The following is an 18,228-nucleotide window of genomic DNA, read 5'->3' as shown; positions in this document are numbered from 1 at the left end:
AGCTCAGACACCGTAGAGGACGTCAAGAAAAGGATGCATGTTACGTGGGGCATCCCGCCGCCATCCCAGCTGGCCCTTGTCTTTGACGGGAGGCAGCTAGAGGATGGGCATGGACTAGATGGCTATGGAGTCTGCGAGGGGTCCACCCTCCACCTCGCCCTTCCTGGGTCGGGGTGGATGCTCGTTTCTGTCAGGCTGCCTATTGCCCGCAAGAACCCCACAATTCCTCTTATGGTCCAGAGTTCAGATACCGTCGACATATTCAGGGAGAAGCTCCAAGAATTGAAGGGGATTACCGCGTCCGAGCAGCGCATCATCTTTCGGGGAAGCCAGCTGAAGGATGGTCTCACCCTAGCGGAATGTGGCGTGGTGGACTGGAGAACTCGTGCCTCGATGTGTTACTCCGTCTGCGTGGTACAAATTGCCCTGGTTGCGCGAGGAGCATTGCGCGGCAGTGAGGGGAAGAAGTTGATTGAAGTTTAAAACTCTTGTGTATTGGTGTACGCTTTTGAGGCCTTCTCATCTCTAGCAGTGAAGAGTAAGTTGCTGAGTTGGTTGTTTTTATTTTTTTTTACACACAAAGATCTAAAGCCTCTCAAGTTTCCTGTAAGAAATACTCCCTGTGCCGTTTAGAGAGAGACACTGTCCAATATAGTACTGTGAGCGCTGTTTTACATGAATATGGTTGTCAAAATTTAGAAACATATGCAATGCTCGTGTGTGTTTCTGAAATTCTGAGTGAATGTGGTAATGTACTTGGACCATTACCGCAGACTTGTGTAAATTCATGAAATACCCTCGAGCAAAATAAGCAAGCCAAGGAAGCTACTCCATGCTATAAAGAAATTAGCAGGATAAATTTCAGCAGTCAGCCGCATAATTCTTCTTTGGATGCAACCAAAGTAGAGCACGCGAAAAAAGCAGAGTACGTAACAGATACTGAAAAACGTAGTGCATGCAGTAGCAAAAGCTTCGATTCTTGATATCAGAGTGCTCGTGCAAATACTTCAAACAACATTAACCCGGGCTCTTGGGCCATGTCTACTTTGTCACTGGCACCACAGGACGATGTGCGAGAAGGCGCATGACATACATTTCGAGTATACTGATTGTAGCCTGTAGGTAGCAAATAATTCTGACATACTATCGTGCATTCTTACGCCAGGTTTCTGCATGGCTGGACAATTTGCAAAACAGAAAGGATCCGAAGCATACTGGGAAGAATGTCTTGGTAGCACTCGCTAGTCAGGCATGGAGGCAGAGCACGAGGTGAATCTTGTCCTGCTGCTTGACGCCATACTCCCCCAGGGTGCGAAAGTCTTCCATCTGTTTCCCGGCAAAGATGAGCCTCTGCTGGCCCACAGGAATGCCGTCCTCAACCTGGATCTTAGCCTTGACACTGTCGACTGTTTCCAAGTTATCGACCTCAGGAGCGAAGATCTTGGCTGTCAACATTTTAATCAAGATTAGCATCTTCCTTCTCTAGGGCCGCAGGTCAAAGTGAAGGGTGCATTCATCCTCAATGTTGTAATCAGCCAGAGTTAATCCATCCTTCAGCTCCTCCCTGCCAAACATAAGGCGCTGCTGATCCCGAATCTTCGCCTTGACAACGTAGATGCTGTCCCCTGGATCGACCTTGACGGTGATCGTCTTGCCCGCAAGGGTCTTGACGAAGATCTGCATCTGTTGAATGGGAGCACCAAACATCAGCAATTTCGATGGACGGATGTCGGATAGTAGGACCATGGGGTAATCAGTTGTTGTTGCATGAGTAAGAAACCTTGTTCGGGCTAATTGCAAAAACTTACCAACGACAAGTGTGACTTTGTGAGGAATCTTGTTCAGATCTGAACACATATTATTTGTAGTACCATGGCAGTGTAGTATCTTTGTTTATGCTGCCATCAATAGTAATTTGGAACAAAAAAATAGTATGAACTAGCGACCTTAAAATAAAATCAGTATGATTCGATGACAGAGCAACAGACTGCTCACCAGTTCTATAGGTAGATCATTTTATCTCTTCATATACAAACCAAAAGATTAATGATATCATGTCAGGACTCATCTGAATATCTGACGGATATGACACCTTCAGTTATTGTTTCCCTGAGCTACAACCAACGAGATCGTCCATTTCGAGAATCAATGGTCGAGAAGCCCTGGTGAAGATGTACCAACTGAAGTGAAGCAGAGTAGCTGGTGTCAGATAGAATCGGACGGCTACGATTGAATTACCCCTTTAGGCGCCAATTAGTGTACCTTCAACTGTCATTTTCATCTCTTCTTGTTTACTTTACCAACTCTTGGACTGTAATGGCTATAAAGCCATGGGTTTCCAACCGATAGAGGCATCAATTGTAATAGGAATAAACCTTCGCCGCCACTGGAATGGGTCGGGCTCTACTTTCCTCTTCGTTTAATACAAACCCAAGCAACCCCGCTCTGAATTAGGGGTAAATCACTGAGGATTTCTGAACTTTGCTTACCTCTGAACGACTGAGCCCCTCGAAGTTCAGAGCTTGACATATCATTATCCATCTGATCTAACTAATTTTATGATCTGGATATACTCTGCAGCAAATAAACGAGAAAGAAACACATTCTAGAGATTATAAATGCTGTGGTGTGTTCAACTATTTGTCAGTGGGAGGTTCACCACGCGATCAACAACTATACATGCAAGTAGAGTCCACCAGAAGATAGTTTGATGGTTACAAAAAGAGGATGCATCACCTATAAAATAGTCTCAAGCCACTCTCAGGCAAGAATGCCGACTTCTCATGTCCTAATGCACATACTGTAGTAAGTACTTACAGGTCACCAAATTAAATGAATCAGGTATATTTTTATAATGTAGTAAACCAACATCAAAATCACATAAGAAACAGATCACACTCCAAGTTGGATGGCTACTACTCCCTCCGTTCCTAAATACTTGTCTTTCTAGGCATTTCAACAAGTGACTACATACAGAGTAAAATGAGTGATCTACACTCTAAAATATGTCTACATACATCCATATGTAGTAGTCATTTGAAATGTCTAGAAAGACAAATATTTAGGAACGGAGGGAGTACATCACAGAACATATCAAAGACTAGGGTGATTTCACATAGGAAAATGTGGAAATGTTGTATAGTGTATACCAGCACCTGCACATAGTATAAGAACTATATATAGTAAAATGTTTCCTCCTTTTTATTTCAAGTAAAAGACAGTTTTTACCAAATCTTCCTCCAGCTTAACACAATAAAAAGGTTTACGAAGGCTAATCTGCTTTCTTACAAGTCCATAGCAGAGCACATAGAGTATATATCCTAAAAAGGTTGAGAAGGAAACATATCACAGTCGCAATGTGACAGAAACAGAATAGACATTGTTCAAAAATTATTATGTTAAATTGTTCAAGAAAGAAGAAACAGAATAGACGCCATCAAACTAGTATATATATCCTAAAAAGGGGGCTGCTTACACCAGACAGATGGAGACACAGAGAAGGTGATGCTCTTAATCTGCCAACGGGAGCGCGGTGGATCTGGGGACGAAGGTGCCGGACGTACACCGCAGCGCCGGGTTCCCTGCGAGCAACACTGCTTGTACCACCTCGGCACATATGGATCTAGTCTAGGGGTCTACGAGGGCACATATGGATGGGGAGAGGTCGGGGATTCAGAGGCCATGCCAACGGATTTGAAGGAAACAAGGATTTGTATTTTCACACTTGGGCTCTGTTTGATAGCGGCAGTTTGTTTGCCGGTTGATTAGTCCCACCTCGCTCATGGAGGAAGGTGGCAAGGGGGAAGCTGGGTATAAGAAGGGTCCTTGGGCGAATTGAAAAAGGCATCTTTGCGCTTGGGGCAATGACGCAGCTAGTGAGGTAATATCGAGGCGCGTCAATTGCTGGTTGAAAACTATTTCCAAACCCCCTCTTTGGCCCTCACGGGTCACTCAGAATTTCTGTAAGGGCTTCCTTCTCCTCGGAGCTGGGTATAAGAAGGGGCCTTGGACGCACGTTAAAAGGCATCTTTGCGCTTGGGGCAATGACGCAGTTAGTGAGGTAATACCGAGGCGCGTCAATTGCTGGTTGAAAACTATTTCCAAACCCCCTCTTTGGCCCTGACGGGTCACTGAGAATTTCTGGAAGGGCTCCCTTCTCCTTGGAGCTGGGTATAAGAAGGGGCCTTGGGCGCACGTTAAAAGGCATCTTTGCGCTTGGGGCAATGACGCAGTTAGTGAGGTAATACCGAGGCGCGCCAATTGCTGGTTGAAAACTATTTCCAAACCCCCTCTTTGGCCCTCACGGGTCATTGAGAATTTCTGAAAGGGCCCTCTCTCCTTCTCGGAGAGGGCAAGGCCCTACAAATTCAATAATTAGATTTTGTAGTTTTTGACTCAAAATCAAACTTTGCTTCGTTTTACTCATTTCTTTAACTTATGAGTCGGATTTGTCAATGAATCATATATTTTGGTTAGTTTGCTTGGACCAGATATTTGTTCACATGAATCATATTTCTGTTCAAAATTCAGGACTGCTGGCAAAGGCCAAACAGTCTTCGAAGTTGTAGAGAGTAGAGACCAACTTACGGCCGCTTGCTTAAAATGGAATTAGGAATTCTGATGCTTTTCTTTCAGAAGTTTGCATGTCAGACTAATCTTCATGGTCACTGAGAGAGGCATCGAGTCGTAATAGGTACAAACAAGAGGCGTGATTTAGGACCATGGTTCGACCGAACCCATAGTCCACGCTGTACGATTCTCCAGCCTTCTGCATGTGGATATGTGTGCCTTTTGAATTCAAAACAATCGATTAAGGCTTAAACAGCTCGAGGCCTGCGTTAATGTCTTTGCTTATACTGATGGGCTGGCACACCCTAGACCTGCGCAGGCTAGTTTTGTTTTCTTCGTATTGATGGGCTGGCACACCTCTCTAGGCATTTCAGCGCTTGAGCCAATGCCCCATGAATAAAAAAACCGTTGCCTGTTTCATCCATGGTAGTACTGTTTATTTTTTATAAATTCATAGATGTCTTATCTGAATAATTTAACATATGCATTGACTGACATAAAAACACTTGGGCCTTCTTTGGTTTGTAGGAATGTCATAGGATTTTTATAGGATAGGATTTGCATAGGAAAATTTCCTTTGAGACCCTTTGGTTTGTAGAAATAGATTCCTATTCCTATATAGGATAGGACTCAATCCTTCACATTTTGGAGGAAAAAAACATTAGCTAAGACTCAATGGAAAAATTCCTATCCTATGCATCAAGTGGCATCTCTTTCTCTATAGAAATTGAGATACATGTCATCTCACTTCCTATGATTTTCCCATTCCTACAACATTTCTATCCTATGAACCAAAGGAGGCCTTGATTTTCATAACATAGCCAGATATGTCAGACCTCCCAGTTTCAGAAAATGCCAAGTGAGCATGTGGTTTTTTAGATAAGCTTGCAAATGTTTACTCATAAAGTTCCTGCATGAGATGGAGTAGGTGAGAATAGTCTTTGCAAACTGTGTAATCAGACACAAAAAAACACAAAAATTATTATGACAACAAGAAATATACTTACTTTTATCATTCTTTTCGGGCGCCATCATATAAACTGAAGGCATTAGGCTTCGTTTTGTCAGCCATAGCCTACTCATTGCTACTCTTGGGGAGAGAGCTATCACGCATATCAAACAAATAAACAAATAGTGAACAGTGTTGATATGCATGAAGACAATATTTTCATGCCCGTTGGAGTCTGACTATTATATTGCCTATTGTATAAGAATTGAGTAGGCTTGCTTAGTGATGTTTGGCTCATAACCTAGAGTAAACTACTCGCCCCATGCATGACCACACCCGTCAACTCCCTTCAACGGTTCGCGCCATGCATTCTTTACCATGCAAACTCTTTCCGCCATGACTTGTTTAATCAACCATGCACAGATCCATAGGAACAATGTCCAGGAATCAATGGCTTCGAGTGTAGGTTCGGCTGGACCATGGTCCTACCCAACATTTTCGGATACAAACCCTAGTCGCTGCTGCCCGCTGGAGTAGGTCGGGCTTAATACAAATCCTAGCAAACCCCATCTGAATTTCGGGCTAAATATCTGAAGATTTTCGAATTTTAATCATCTCTGAACCCCTCTCTAAGTTCAGAGCTTGACATATGATTATCCATCTGATCTGAAAAATCTCTGCAGCAAATAAACGAGAAAGAAACACATTCTAGAGGTTTGCGATTCGAGGTTTGCCACGCTGCCAACAAGTATACACACGAGTACAGTCTGCCAAAAGGTAGTTTGTTGATTACAAAAAAGGATGCATCGGCTATAAAATTGTCTGAAGCCATTTTCCTTTGCTGTTTCGCTACAAACCGAATCCATGCCAAAATACGTGAAACCCAACCGACGTTATTGTGTCGAAACACGCAGAATCTGAATCTGGTTTGCTATTTCCTGGTGTCTGCAATCGTAGGAAGTGGCACCCATATTCATCAGCCGTCAACTTGGGAATGTTGAACTTGAAAACTTCTTGGCCTTGAATTGATCCTGCCGTTGCCGTACGTCAGACGGCTCTGAAAAATTCCAACTCCAACAGGTTGATTATTGGGTCGTTAGATTAGCTTTCCTTTTCTTTTGTTTTCTGGGAGAAGCGTAGAATGCATCTTTTTTGTATTTCTTATTCATGGGATTAGGAAGTCGTAGAACATTTCTTCGCTGTCGATCACTTTCTGAAGGAAAAGAAGTTGCATGTTTCCTGCTCATCTGCCGGCCGGACGTTATTATACCAGAGAATTAGTCCAGTGAGCTACTAAATCACAGTTTGCTACTGTCGTGATCGGAGTTATTGTTTCCTTTTATAGTAAGAAAAAGACCTGTCTATAAGTAGATCTAATCACAGTTTAAATAAAAGGACGGCATTTCAGAGATGATCGCTTAAACCCCGGCAGGCGTATGCACCGACGGAAACGAGTTACTTAGAGCATTTCCAACAGTCGCGCAACGCGCCGCGCGCTAAAAGTCGCGATACATCGCCGGGTTAGCCAGCTTTTGCACGCAGCGGTGCGCTGGCTCCAGCGGCCGCCGCAAATTAAAGCGCGCCGACGCCGCTCCAGCAGGCGCGCTATATTTCAGTTTTTTCTACTATATATTTGATTTCGTAGATAATTCTCCTACTACATATTTGATTTCGTAGATAGTTCTCCTACTACTACTCGTCCGACCCGGACTTTGTCTCAGCGATGTCCTCCTCCGACGTCGGAGTGTAGGCGTCAAGAAACCGCTCGTCGTCGGAGTTCCAGGAGGACGCATCTCCTAGCGCTTGGTTGTATTTAGCGACCGCCTTCCGCGTTCGCCTGTCCTCGCGATAGTCGTGTCACATCCCTAGCTTCTGGTAATGCACTAGGCTAGACCTCATGTGTGCATCATGTTTAAATTCTGAAATTTGAACTGAGGGAATTTTGGAAGCCTCAAAAACTTAAATAAAAGAGGGGCAAAACCCCTAGAAATCTCATTCATTGCTCCAAAATGCTCTCCTTAGATGTTTAATATTTTTGGCAAGGGTTTTGATCCAAACCAAAAATGATGAACATTTTAAAAGGATTTATTTTTGGGACTTTGAATTTAAATCATTACTTATTTGCATTTGGGCATTTAAATACTATAAAATATTTTAAATGCTCAAATAATCCCAAACTGAAATGTTTACTGTAGGATATATTTCTAACAGTGGTCATGAGCAGTTGCATGATTTTTGGGATTGATTTAGTATTTTTAATAAAGCCACAAAGCTGCAGAAAAAATAGAAAACAATAAGTAAAATAAAACAGAGCAGAAAACCTACCTGGGCCACTTACCCGCAGCCTACCTAGCGCCACCAACCGGCCCAGCCGGCCCAGCCCGCCACCGCTACTCCCCCCCCCCTGTCGTCTTCCTCTTGCCAGTGGGAGCAGCTGCGTGCTCGCACGCGCGCGGCCGAGGAGGCCACCTCCTCCCTGCCTGGCTGCCTCCTCCTTCCCTGGTCCCTCCCGCGACGCCACGCAGCCCCCGACCCCCTCTCACTTCTCCCTCGCTCTCTGGACCTCCCTCCCCCTCGCTCCTCTGCTTCTCCCCCCCCATGACCGAGAGTCGCCGTCGCCGCCGCTCGCCATAACCACGGCCACCGGGCCTCCCTCGCTCCCCCGACTAGCCCAGAGGCTCCGCCTCGACCCCCTCTTCCTCTCCACCGAGCCACGAGGCCCCGGACGCGCTGCAACGCCGCCACCATCGTCGTTTCCGTCGCCGGCCACCGAAGCTCACCGCCGTCGATTCGCGACGTCTGGCGCGTCTCCGAGCCCACTGAGCCACCCTGCTGCCTCCCTGTGAGCTTGCCGTCGTTTCCCCTCACCTCTCTCTCTCGCGCGCGCCCTGTAGCCGCCGCCCCACGAGCACCCGAAGCCGCCGTCCGCCATGGCCGGTGAGCTTCGTGTTCCCGGGCTCCTCCACCTGCGCTCGTTGCCTTCGAGTGCTCCTGACGACCCTAGTAATCCGTAGAGGCCCTCAGCTGACCTCGCCGTGCCGTGTAACGCCGAACCCGAGCACGCCCGAGCTCCGGCCGCCGCTGCCGAGCTCGGGGCCGTCGTCTCCGGCCGCCCAAGCTGCTGCTGCTTGCTGAAACGGGCGCGGGTGAGCTCCAGCTCTCCGTAGCCGCTCTCCTCCGTCCATTTGGACGCCGGAGGAGCGAGCCCGAGCCCTCCGCCGCGCCTGTTGCCACCGGCGACGAACCGCCAGCGTGTTAGGCCCTGTTGACCAGGGGTTTGACCTCCCCTGGGTCATTTACATGTGGGCCCGGGGCCCTGCTAATTTAGTTTAGATGCTAATTAAATTTTAGCTAACCCACTGACTCACTGACAGGTGGGGCCCAGCCCTGTTAATTAACCCAGTTTAGTTTAATTAAATTCTAACTAAACTAATTTCACTGACATGCGGGACCCACTGTCAGGTTTGACTGGACTGTGCCACGTTGACCTGCTGACGTCATCATGACGTCAGGATGACGCAGTAATGTTTTCTGGATTTGTTTTTATTCAGAAAATTCCAGAAATTGTATAAACTTCAATAAATCATAGAAAATTAACCGTAACTCCAAATTAAATAATTTATATATGAAAAATTATCAGAAAAATTCAAGGAATCCATCTGTACCATTTTCATGCATGTTAGAACAACTTATCACTACTGTTTAGGGCAAATGAAGTGAATGGCATTTAAATAATCACATATGGAGTTTGAATTTGAACCTAGGATTCAAACCAACTCCATTTAACTTGTTGCTAGATGCATTAGCTCAAAACACCAGCATGTTGCCATGTCATAGCATGCATCATATTGTGCATTGCATTGATTGTGTTTCCTTCTGTTTGCCGGTGTTGTTCCCCCTTGATAGACGTTGTATCGATGATGTGATCGTTGACACTGATGGAGACTCAATGTTATCTTCAGAAGTGCCAGGCAAGCAAAACCCCCTTGTTCATTTCGATAAAATCCCACTCTCTCGCTCCTGCTCTCTTTTACTGCATTAGGACAACAACGACATATTTGATACTTGCTGCGGTAGCTGAACCCTTTATCCTTTGCATGACCTGTCATTGCCACAGTAAATAGATGAAACCCACTAGCATGAGTAGGAGTTGTTTGAGCCCTGATGTGCCTACTCATTCATGCTTGTTTGTCATGCCTGCTACTGCTTAGAGTTGAGTCAGGTCTGATTCATCGGGGATGAATCAGAGGCGTGTGAACATGTCCTACTATGTGTGAACTAAGTGTGTGAACACGATTTGGTAAAGGTAGCGGTGAGAGGCCATGTAGGAGTACATGGTGGGTTGTCTCATTGCAGCCGTCCTCAGGAACTGAGTTCTGTGTTTGTGATCCATGATCAGTTACTACCACACATTGGGCTCCGGGCGCTCCAAGCTCTCTCGACTTATTAATCAACATGATCTCTGTCCAGGAGTTGCAACTAGTTTCTGGTGTTTGTAGGTAGTGTTAGTAGTCTACCAAGTGGCACCCGGTACAGGTGGGCTTGGGACAGACTAGGCACAGTGGCACGGTGTACCAAGTGGCACCCGGTTGGTGGGCTTGGGAACCCTGCACACATCGTTTGGGGCCGTAAGCGACACCCCGGCCGGATCTCCTTGCGGATGGAACCCGAATAGGCGATAAACCTGGACTAGAGACTTGTTCGGTTAGTCAGGTCGTGGCCGACTCCCTCGCCCGGCTTCCGCTTGAAGGTTGCCGAGGTACATGACGTGTACAGGGCGATAAGTGGCGAAAGCGTGTGTGAAGAAGTACACCCCTGCAGGGTTAACATCATCTATTCGAATAGCCGGATTCCTCGGATATGGAAACTTGGACCCCTTGTACAGTTCATAGACAAGTGAAAGTGGATACTCTAAAATACGCAAGATAAGCGTGAGTGCTATGGATGGCGTTCTCGTAGGGAGACGGGAGCGGATCCATAGTGGTGTATTGATATGGTGAATATGTGGACTCGTGTGCGCCACCTCAAAAGAGTTACTTGCAGTCGTAGTTCAGGATAGCCACCGAGTCAAAGCTGGCTTGCTGCAGTTAAACCCCACCATCCCCTTTGTTGATAATGATGCATATGTAGATAGATCTGATGTAAGTCTTGCTGGGTACATTTGTACTCACGTTTGCCTATTTTATGTTTTTGCAGAGAGACTTCAGTCTCACTAGTAGTTCCGCTTGGACTTCGACGTTTAGCTTGATACCTCAGCTACGATCTTGTGCCCTCGGCAGGATCTGGTAGATAGTCAGGCTTCTCAGCCTTTTTCATTTATAGATGTCTGTACTCAGACATGATAGCTTCCGCTTGTGCTTTGACTTGTATGCTCTGATGTTGGGTCATGAGACCCATGTTTGTAATATCTCGCTCCTCGGAGCCTATTGAATAAATACTTGAGTCGTAGAGTCATGTTGTGATGCCATGTTGTATTGCACATATCGAGCATATTGTGTGTATGTTATTGAAATGCTTGGTATGTGTGGGATCTGACTATCTAGTTGTTTATCTTTAGTAGCCTCTCTTACCGGGAAATGTCTCCTAGTGTTTCCACTGAGCCATGGTAGCTTGCTACTGCTCCGGAACACTTAGGCTGGCCGGCATGTGTCCTTCTTCGTTCCTGTGTCTGTCCCTTCGGGGAAATGTCACGCGATGAATACCGGAGTCCTGTTAGCCCGCTACAGCCCGGTTCACCGGAGTCCTGCTAGCCCAGTGCTACAGCCTGGATTCACTCGCTGATGACCGACACGTTCGATGCTGGGTCATGGATGCCTGTCCCTGTAAGTTTGTGCCACTTTGGGTTTACGACTAGCCATGTCAGCCCGGGCTCCTTATCATATGGATGCTAGCGACACTATCATATACGTGTGCCAAAAGGCGCAAACGGTCCCGGGCAAAGGTAAGGCGACACCCGTGGGAATACCGTGCGTGAGGCCGCAAAGTGATATGAGGTGTTACATGCTAGATCGATGTGGCATTGAGTCGGGGTCCTGACAGCGTTGGTATCAGAGCTTGACTGCCTGTAGGATTACCAAGCCAAACTGGTCGAAGTTGAGTCTAGAAATGCTTTAGTTATATAAGGGAATTGATTGTGGGATGGAACGTAAGGCTCTTTTTACTCCTTATACCTTATGCCCTTCTGATCTGAGTCATCTTATCTTTCCTACGGGGATTAAGAACTAGGCTATCTCTTCTTTCTATCAGGATCACGTGTTACTAATCCGTAGACTTATAGATTGTTGGATTTAAGCTTGAGTTCAGTTTCTACTACTTCCGTACGTTAACTGTTGATCTCGAAACCTTGATGTTGTGCTTCTGAGTGGTTATGTCACCATTTTTGTGAATGTCTCAAATCTTTCTGAGCATTTACAGCCGTTATGCTGTCCGAGTCATCCCAGGTTTCTAAATAGTCAGATGCATTTGCAAATCCCTTCCTCCTGTTTCCGATGTGCCTTTGGTCAGATTAATCACACAAATCGGTGAGTTGAGGTACTTTATTGCCTTGACATATATGTTGGAGCTAGTATTATGACCCTAGGTGTCTTAGGGGATCATCTAGTAATTTAGCCATGATTTGTGTTCCCAGTGTGATGATTCTGGCCATCATTCTCGAAAGCATCCCGTGATGCTACTTAGTAATAGGTATTATGTTCCTGGGTTCTTGAAACCGAGATTCACTCTACCTACTTCATGTTGATAGTAATTGCTAGTGCCTTTAGGATATTAGTAACCTTTGCGATAGTCCTTGAAGTCCGTGGTATCTTCTTCTTCCAAATACCATGAACTACTTATGGCAGAAGTTCCTCGTTGAACTGAAATATCACAATAGGATTATTCTTGATGAGTTCTCCATTATATATTGTGGCTCTGCCAGTTCTACCTTTCCGCATGGATTGTCCGGAAGAAATATGTTGAACTCGTTCGACATGCTAATCTATGCATTCACAACTCAGAAAATCATATGTTCCTTTGAGTTGTCCCTCTTTAGTTGTTTTCTGGGCCTCGTCTATCAATTGATAGTCAGGAGTAATTGTGCATTCGTGTTATCAATGCTTATTACTCTTGTGGTCCGTCAAGCCATTCTGTCCTGAATGACTTGGAGAAGCAAACTTCAGTACCTCATCCATATTTAGGATTGGGTCAAAGTAGTTGTGTTCCGCAGATCAAGTTACAATCCAGCTTCTGGTCTGCTCTACCCTGAAGTATTACCTTCTTTATGACAGGAATTTCATGAGAATTGCACCACCTTTTGTGAATTCTTGACATAGTGATACTTCTCGCCATCCTTTTTCATTCCTCGGTTCCGTGTTGTTGCAGCCGGAGTGCCGACAAGTGAATCATGGTGTGTGAAATCAATACTCCCAGCAACCTCGTTGCTTGGTAGCTAAAGGATAATAATTTCATTCATAGCGTGTTGGTTTTTGAATCATCCTTCTAAGACTAATCGTGCTACCTAGTCCTTATTTTGGTGCACCTTTTGATTGATGAGTTAGGATCTTGTCAAGTCCTCACCCATTTGATCATATCGTCTTGCCCTCAAAAGCGAGATTGTTCTCGAGCTTAGTAACATATCGGTGGTTCGTGATTTCCGAAGATCTTCTCGGAAGTATTACCAGGTTGTCACCTGACCGCTATGTTGAGCTCGTGATCAAGTTGGTTTCTTGTGAACCACCTTCTCTCCAAGAATCGGTGTTAGATATCCCTGAGCTAGTTGGTTAAGCTAAACGACAACTTGGAGGGTTGGAAGATAAAAGCTTGCCTGACTTAGTTCGTTCCAAAGGGATATTCTTGTGTAGTGTGTGTTGAAGAAAGATGATATCTTCATCGATTGGTCCCTGTGATCAGTTGCTGGACCTATTGTCTTATCAATCCTTTGATTTGAGTGTGGGCTATCGTCAAATCAAGTCAGAACCAACGATGTTCGTAATGTTGTCTTACTCGTGGTTGATCCCTCGAGCATACACCATTATATCTTTTGGGTCTGACCAATGCTATCACCGTGTTCACACGATGGTGGAAGTCCAGTGATATGGAAATTCCGATGAGTTGTTGTTGAGTCCATTGACAACATCCTTATCTCCTCCATGATGTTGTTGAACATTAAGTTAGTGTTGGAAACTTTTGAAAGCATTTTCTTCATGCTAGCTCATGAAGTACTTGTTTCATGAAAGGAGTGACTTCCTTTGATTCACGTGCATTTTGATGTAAGTTGCCGTCGTGAATTCGAGAAAGTTTGTTTTTGCTCCTTTGGAATCATCCCAAGTCGGTCATGCACGTGCGAAGAATTCTGTGGTCTGTTAGACTGATCATCTTCATTCCATATGTGTCCCGAGCACACCAAGCCACTAATTGATTTGTTCAAGGAGAAGAAGTTCCTTCATAAGAGCTAATCATATGACTTATGCAAGGACTTTGTTATCCACGACGATGGTTCCCAACCAGAACTCGGTAGTGTTTTATTGTAAGACTACCATGTGATCATGTTTGTCTGAGACAACATGTTCACACGTGCGTAGCAGAACCAGCTCATGTTTTGGAGCTTGCTATCGTAGTTCATTTCCCGAGAATCTCGCAACGTCATCTCGTCGATTTGTGTTGCAAACTTTCATTTTTCTTCCTAGACTCGATGAGTCTGGAATATCCTAACACCAACCAGATCTGAATCTCAGGCAGATATGATGGTTGGAACATTTTCCAAGAACTATAATATTGGTCCCTCGATAACCGGTAAAGTGGATGTCATGGCCAACACACCCAGCCGGAAGACCTATTATTGTAGTATCTTGTTTGAGGAAGTTGGCCACCTCCCCATAAGGATTTCGTAGGATTTACCTCCGTAACTGTTCCTTATGGATTCTATTGCTCCGAAGTCCGACCTTTACTTGATGTTCTAGTTATCAAACCATATCTATGAATGGGTTACACTAGCACGTCAAGGAGAACATTAGAAGCGGAGTGCTAAATGTCTCTCGGTCGATCATCCAGATTTTGTTTCCTTGGCCTCGCTAAGGTGAAATCTGAGAAGTGTTATCTTCCTTTGCATCTGCATCATCCATCATCATTCATCATGGTAGCAAGTTGTGTTGCCAGGATCATTGACACGGATGTTGGTAAAACCTTGATGATTGTGGAAATGCTCAAGTTCTTGAGAGCACGCACAAGCGCTAGGTGTTATCTTCGGCACTAACTGGGGATCCTCTCTGTTTCCTCGGCAATGCTATGATCTTTTCAAACAGTGAACTCACTCTCTTTTGTTGGGTTCTTCCACAGTTACCAGAATCATTCCCAGCATTTGCATTTTGTTCCCAGCTGGCACCGCCAATGTGCCATTCTACCATGGGTCTCATCCATTTCCGGTGATAAGCAAATTCATCCATTACGTTGTCTTCAACTAGGTAATCCACATCATCCAAGTCCGAGTATGCCATTCTACCGACCCCCGCCAGTCGATTGCTGTGATTTGCCTTAGGCTGATATAGAGAGTCTCAATGATCTCTATATCAAAGGTAATTCTTTTTGCCACTTAAGATAATAATCTACGAATCACCCTTCTCCAGGATGTTTCGTCGTGGTATCATGGCAATTCAACTCCTCGCTACGTTGACAACCGATCGCCACCTTCTTAAGTCTGGAATTGTTGTCTACCTAGTGAACCTCGTCACCTGCTCCACTCCATCCCTCTAGAGGTATGCTTCGTCTCTCAGCTCGAGAGATGTTGCTATGTCACATTCCGGGAGTTAATCCTGAGTTGTTCGACCTTCGAGAAGACCGATCCTTCCAGAGTTTTCCTTTCTTCTTCTTGTCATGATTAGCTGGAGTTCTCAGAGCAAGACGTCGAGACAAAGATGGTGATCGAAACAACGTTCCTATGAAGTGCAACCTGGATCGTGAAGATTGTGCTAGTTTGCGTTCCCCCTTCACCTTACCCTAAGCTTGAATCTCGGGACGAAATTTTTGTTTAGTGGGGGTGAGTTGTCACATCCCTAGCTTCTGGTAATGCACTAGGCTAGACCTCATGTGTGCGTCATGTTTAAATTCTGAAATTTGAACTGAGGGAATTTTGGAAGCCTCAAAAACTTAAATAAAAGAGGGGCAAAAACCCTAGAAATCTCATTCATTGCTCCAAAATGCTCTCCTTAGATGTTTAATATTTTTGGCAAGGGTTTTGATCCAAACCAAAAATGATGAACATTTTAAAAGGATTTATTTTTGGGACTTTGAATTTAAATCATTACTTATTTGCATTTGGGCATTTAAATACTATAAAATATTTTAAATGCTCAAATAATCCCAAACTGAAATGTTTACTGTAGGATATATTTCTAACAGTGGTCATGAGCACTTGCATGATTTTCGGGATTGATTTAGTATTTTTAATAAAGCCACAAAGCTGCAGAAAAAAAATAGAAAACAATAAGTAAAATAAAACAGAGCAGAAAACCTACCTGGGCCACTTACCCGCAGCCTACCTAGCGCCACCAACCGGCCCAGCCGGCCCAGCCCGCCACCGCTACTCCCCCCCCCCCTGTCGTCTTCCTCTTGCCAGTGGGAGCAGCTGCGTGCTCACACGCGCGCGGCCGAGGAGGCCACCTCCTCCCTGCCTGGCTGCCTCCTCCTTCCCTGGTCCCTCCCGCGACGCCACGCAGCCCCCGACCCCCTCTCACTTCTCCCTCGCTCTCTGGACCTCCCTCCCCCTCGCTCCTCTGCTTCTCCCCCCCATGACCGAGAGTCGCCGTCGCCGCCGCTCGCCATAACCACGGCCACCGGGCCTCCCTCGCTCCCCCGACTAGCCCAGAGGCTCCGCCTCGACCCCCTCTTCCTCTCCACCGAGCCACGAGGCCCCGGACGCGCTGCAACGCTGCCACCATCGTCGTTTCCGTCGCCGGCCACCGAAGCTCACCGCCGTCGATTCGCGACGTCTGGCGCGTCTCCGAGCCCACTGAGCCACCCTGCTGCCTCCCTGTGAGCTTGCCGTCGTTTCCCCTCACCTCTCTCTCTCGCGCGCGCCCTGTAGCCGCCGCCCCACGAGCACCCGAAGCCGCCGTCCGCCATGGCCGGTGAGCTTCCTGCTCCCGGGCTCCTCCACCTGCGCTCGTTGCCTTCGAGTGCTCCTGACGACCCCAGTAATCCGTAGAGGCCCTCAGCTGACCTCGCCGTGCCGTGTAACGCCGAACCCGAGCACGCCCGAGCTCCGGCCGCCGCTGCCGAGCTCGGGGCCGTCGTCTCCGGCCGCCCTAGCTGCTGCTGCTTGCTGAAACGGGCGCGGGTGAGCTCCAGCTCTCCGTAGCCGCTCTCCTCCGTCCATTTGGACGCCGGAGGAGCGAGCCCGAGCCCTCCGCCGCGCCTGTTGCCACCGGCGACGAACCGCCGGCGTGTTAGGCCCTGTTGACCAGGGGTTTGACCTCCCCTGGGTCATTTACATGTGGGCCCGGGGCCCTGCTAATTTAGTTTAGATGCTAATTAAATTTTAGCTAACCCACTGACTCACTGACAGGTGGGGCCCAGCCCTGTTAATTAACCCAGTTTAGTTTAATTAAATTCTAACTAAACTAATTTCACTGACATGCGGGGCCCACTGTCAGGTTTGACTGGACTGTGCCACGTTGACCTGCTGACGTCATCATGACGTCAGGATGACGCAGTAATGTTTTCTGGATTTGTTTTTATTCAGAAAATTCCAGAAATTGTATAAACTTCAATAAATCATAGAAAATTAACCGTAACTCCAAATTAAATAATTTATATATGAAAAATTATCAGAAAAATTCAAGGAATCCATCTGTACCATTTTCATGCATGTTAGAACAACTTATCACTACTGTTTAGGGCAAATGAAGTGAATGGCATTTAAATAATCACATATGGAGTTTGAATTTGAACCTAGGATTCAAACCAACTCCATTTAACTTGTTGCTAGATGCATTAGCTCAAAACACCAGCATGTTGCCATGTCATAGCATGCATCATATTGTGCATTGCATTGATTGTGTTTCCTTCTGTTTGCCGGTGTTGTTCCCCCTCGATAGACGTTGTATCGATGATGTGATCGTTGACACTGATGGAGACTCAATGTTATCTTCAGAAGTGCCAGGCAAGCAAAACCCCCTTGTTCATTCCGATAAAATCCCACTCCCTCGCTCCTGCTCTCTTTTACTGCATTAGGACAACAACGACATATTTGATACTTGCTGCGGTAGCTGAACCCTTTATCCTTTGCATGACCTGTCATTGCCACAGTAAATAGATGAAACCCACTAGCATGAGTAGGAGTTGTTTGAGCCCTGATGTGCCTACTCATTCATGTTTGTTTGTCATGCCTGCTATTGCTTAGAGTTGAGTCAGGTCTGATTCATCGGGGATGAATCAGAGGTGTGTGAACATGTCCTACTATGAGTGAACTAAGTGTGTGAACACGATTTGGTAAAGGTAGCGGTGAGAGGCCATGTAGGAGTACATGGTGGGTTGTCTCATTGCAGCCGTCCTCAGGAACTGAGTTCTGTGTTTGTGATCCATGATCAGTTACTACCACACATTGGGCTCCGGGCGCTCCAAGCTCTCTCGACTTATTAATCAACATGATCTCTGTCCAGGAGTTGCAACTAGTTTCTGGTGTTTGTAGGTAGTGTTAGTAGTCTACCAAGTGGCACCCGGTACAGGTGGGCTTGGGA

General features: G+C 46.1%; 1 protein-coding gene, 2 non-coding genes and 1 pseudogene across 3 annotated transcripts; 3 read left to right on the top strand and 1 right to left on the bottom strand.

Moving 5' to 3' along the window:
• Nucleotides 1-1,180: 1,180 nt before the first annotated feature.
• On the bottom strand, nucleotides 1,181-1,683 carry LOC123147248 (polyubiquitin-like). The gene is made up of 2 exons (XM_044566495.1): nucleotides 1,490-1,683; nucleotides 1,181-1,399 (listed from the first exon to the last, which is right to left on the bottom strand). The coding sequence occupies exons 1-2, from the start codon at nucleotides 1,681-1,683 to the stop codon at nucleotides 1,246-1,248; spliced, it is 348 nt and encodes a 115-aa protein (XP_044422430.1). The 3' UTR covers nucleotides 1,181-1,245.
• Nucleotides 1,684-3,845: 2,162 nt separating this feature from the next.
• Nucleotides 3,846-3,988, top strand: LOC123155095 (U4 spliceosomal RNA). The gene has a single exon (XR_006477216.1). It is a non-coding gene; the product is annotated as a U4 spliceosomal RNA (small nuclear RNA).
• Nucleotides 3,989-4,025: 37 nt separating this feature from the next.
• LOC123155090 (U4 spliceosomal RNA) lies at nucleotides 4,026-4,168 on the top strand. The gene has a single exon (XR_006477213.1). It is a non-coding gene; the product is annotated as a U4 spliceosomal RNA (small nuclear RNA).
• A 37-nt stretch (nucleotides 4,169-4,205) lies between these two features.
• LOC123155089 (uncharacterized) lies at nucleotides 4,206-4,359 on the top strand (annotated as a pseudogene).
• The last annotated feature ends 13,869 nt before the right edge of the window (nucleotides 4,360-18,228 follow it).

The sequence above is a fragment of the Triticum aestivum genome, chromosome 7A (assembly GCF_018294505.1).
Source record: "Triticum aestivum cultivar Chinese Spring chromosome 7A, IWGSC CS RefSeq v2.1, whole genome shotgun sequence".
Taxonomy (NCBI): Eukaryota; Viridiplantae; Streptophyta; class Magnoliopsida; order Poales; family Poaceae; genus Triticum; species Triticum aestivum.
Note: the sequence above shows the minus strand (reverse complement) of the source record. Positions and strands in the feature narration are given on the sequence as shown.